General features: G+C 35.9%; 1 protein-coding gene across 1 annotated transcript; it reads right to left on the reverse strand.

Moving 5' to 3' along the window:
- Nucleotides 1–263: 263 nt before the first annotated feature.
- Nucleotides 264–2,863, reverse strand: LOC145804361 (protein ILITYHIA-like). The gene is made up of 9 exons (XM_082898043.1): nucleotides 2,784–2,863; nucleotides 2,629–2,680; nucleotides 2,439–2,545; nucleotides 2,286–2,345; nucleotides 2,107–2,200; nucleotides 1,848–1,958; nucleotides 1,627–1,764; nucleotides 1,427–1,549; nucleotides 264–287 (listed from the first exon to the last, which is right to left on the reverse strand). Exons 1-9 carry the CDS (start codon nucleotides 2,861–2,863, stop codon nucleotides 264–266), a joined length of 789 nt encoding a protein of 262 aa, XP_082754169.1.
- Nucleotides 2,864–3,151: the final 288 nt, after the last annotated feature.

Here is a 3,151-nt window from a genome sequence, read left to right on the forward strand (position 1 = left end):
AAAAGTTATCATGAGTAGTCTAAAATTAACGAATTTAACAATTTTATGTATAATAAGATAATTGTTTACAACACATTAAAGTCCCTTCCGATTGTCCAAATAGGCTGGAAAGAAAAATTCAAACCAACCTTGTATTATCCTGCAGACACTTGATAAATGTTGTTTAAAGTTGTGGAAGAAAGGGTTTCAAGGCCATCCCACCCTTCCGTATCATGATGGTCAAAGTTGACAAAATCACACTCTTCACCTGCCAAGGGAACCGATCACCTATTATCCGGATCAGAGGCCTGCAATAAAAGAAAACATCAACACCAAAGTCAGCATGGATAAGCAATCGAAAAGAATTCCAAGGTTCAACAATTTTTTATATTTATTTCAAATCTTCTGATTCAGTGTCATTTTTTTAGCATGTGCCAAATTTTTCGATTCATGATTTGAATATAAGTAGAATCCTAAAACCATCTCAAGCTTATTGTTTGCCAATATCTTTAGTTTCTCGTTGGGATTAAAATTCTTCAGTTGGATGATTTAAACTAGGTTCACAAGCAGGTGTTTCTATTATCTGACTGAAAATATTGAGCTACAACTCGCATATACTAATAAGTCTCCATAAATACCCTGTAATAGAGATAACAAACTCCTTAAGGGCTTGTTCACTTGTCACTTCAATCAATTCCCCAATACCCTAAGCAGCGTGCTCCATCAGTTCTGTTGATCCACTTATAAGACCCTAGAGATGTGAAAGCAAGTCAGAATCCACAATAGAGAATAAGCCATAGGCATGACAAGGCAAGGTGTACGCATAATTATGTCTACATTTACCAAGATAGATACGATTCAACATCACAATTATTAATAATTTTCCCTATTTTTTCTTTTTTGTTTTGTTGCGTACTTCCATTCTTTCAAACTAAATAGTTCATCAACTGTCTCTGACGTTATTAACACACCACTAAATAATTAATGGCAAATTTTCATTTTCACCAAATAGCCACAGATTATACTTTAAAATAAGAGCAAGTATAACCCAGCTGATAATCCCATATCTTATCTACCATCCCAAAACTAGGCTATTACCCAAAATATGCATGACACTGGTGTGGTCCCCATTAAAGTGAAAAAAATATTTATTATCCAAAAGCATCTTATTATGATTGGAAAATAAAGCCACAACCACTACAAGAATATTATATAAGAGCTCGGACGAATGAGATGAACAAGCATACCTGGAGAAAGATAGGAAGCAATGGTTGAAGAGCTTTAGGGAGACATAATCCAGGTATAAGAACTGGCCCTTCTTGCATGTAAGAAAAAGATTAATTTGAGGATGCCCCCAAAAAAAATTAGGCCCAAGGAAATTATAGTGATTATGGTTCATAGTGTCATCTGCGAGTGATTATTTATACTGCAATAAAACCATACTAACCTTCCTTTTCCTACGCTCTTTATCTCTGGATGTAGAAACTGCATCACGAACTAACTTTATATATAAAGGAAGGACTTCCTTAGGAACTGAGCCGACAACTCTAGACAAAGCTTCCCAAGCAACCTGTTGAACAAATGGCAAGAAACAACATGCACCACAGAGGAGCAAAAGAAAACCACAGATTATTTATATGGAATTACCGCAACTGTAGCTGAATCTGAATCACCGAGCAAAACAATCAGGGTGGTTATCACATTCGGAGCTTCATCAACCAAATATAACTTGTTGTTTTTGAATAAGTATCCAAGCAGATATGAAGAACTGCGTCTAATTGAAGTCTGCAACCAAAAAACAGTCACAAAAGAGAGATGAACAGAGAGGATGAAAACAATATTAACCAAAAAATTTAGCAAAAACATACCTGATGATCAGAAACCCCTTTAAGAAGTTCTGATATCAATGGATCTATGCCTTCCTCATCAATGACTAAGACAACAGTCTCTGCAGCCTTCTTTGCCAAATTTTGGACTTCCTAAATTTTCAAAGAGCACCGGAGAATTATTGATTACCATAGTAAAAGGATTAAAATAAAGCAAGAAATATAAAATGATATCAAAAACAAGTACTACCAAAACAAGTTATAATTATAGAGTTTCATCCATGTTATCATCATCCATTGCAGTGAGTAAAGCTGGAACGACAGTACTGAGGTGGAAGTCCAAACCAGGACCTGCAACCTCAGCTAGAGCTCCCAAAGTATGTGCATTGAAGGCCCTGGAAACATATTCAAAGGTGTTAGCAAAAAAAATAGGATTAAAAACTGTATCAATTTACCAAAAATGGAGGTCTATATGCATACGAAAGAGGCGGATGGACCAGCTTGGGCAAGATATGAGGCAAAACAGTAGCAATCCTAACACTGAAGTTAACATGCAAAGAAATTTAAGGACCACAAAACAGCTAAAAAACAACAAGAAGTCCAGCATTTAATCTAAGAAGTGGAATATCTTACTTTAAGATTTGTTTGAGGCCGTCAAGGGCAGTATCAGAGGTTTCATCATCCTCCAAAGCATGCAAGAGTGTTGGGACAATCTCATCAATTACTTGCAATCCGGCACTCTACATTATGGCAATTTATTATACATTTTTCCGCTCCAGAGTACCATGTTAAAAATAAAATTAAAAAAATTAGGAAAGAGCACCTTGTAAAGTGTGCTGAATGCTAAGCCTGTCGACTCACGAACCTCGGGCATGCTATTAAAGAAATACAAGAAACATAATATAGCATACACCAAAGATTAGAGAGAAATGGAATAGATTAGGTGAACCAGCAAATCAGAGCAATTGATTAACAAACCTATCACAAAGGGCTGTATGGATGGTAGGAATGAGCTCATCCATGAAACTCAACAACTGACTCTTACCAGCACTGGCCATCACTTCACTCAGACCAATACATACTCCCTGTTGGTGGAGAGAAAATTAGATTTGCGGACTAAAACAAAAATTAAAAAAGGAGAGATTAATAGATATAAATCTAAATTGTTTTCTTTATCATTGTATCCTATGTTATTTTGTTCACACTTATAATGTCTTTTATATGTGCCTACATGATGGACACTTGTGTATACCAATTGTCCGAAGCATTTCTGGGTCTAGAAAGATCTGACATTTCAGTGTCAACAAGGACATGTCACCTCTTAGAAGTGTGTATGTGCTTCTTAG

The sequence above is a fragment of the Camellia sinensis genome, chromosome 12 (assembly GCF_055761805.1).
Source record: "Camellia sinensis isolate YWXY chromosome 12, ASM5576180v1, whole genome shotgun sequence".
Lineage (NCBI taxonomy): Eukaryota > Viridiplantae > Streptophyta > Magnoliopsida > Ericales > Theaceae > Camellia > Camellia sinensis.

Excerpts from the sequence above, each read along its gene's own strand:
- LOC145804361 (XM_082898043.1), bottom strand. The coding sequence starts at position 2,863 with ATGGCCAGTGCTGGTAAGAGTCAGTTGTTGAGTTTCATGGATGAGCTC. Across the intron at positions 2,681-2,783 it reads CATACAGCCCTTTGTGATAG|CATGCCCGAGGTTCGTGAGT; the intron begins GTTTGTTAATCA and ends TTTCTTTAATAG. Across the intron at positions 2,346-2,438 it reads GGCCTCAAACAAATCTTAAA|TGTTAGGATTGCTACTGTTT; the intron begins GTAAGATATTCC and ends TGTTAACTTCAG.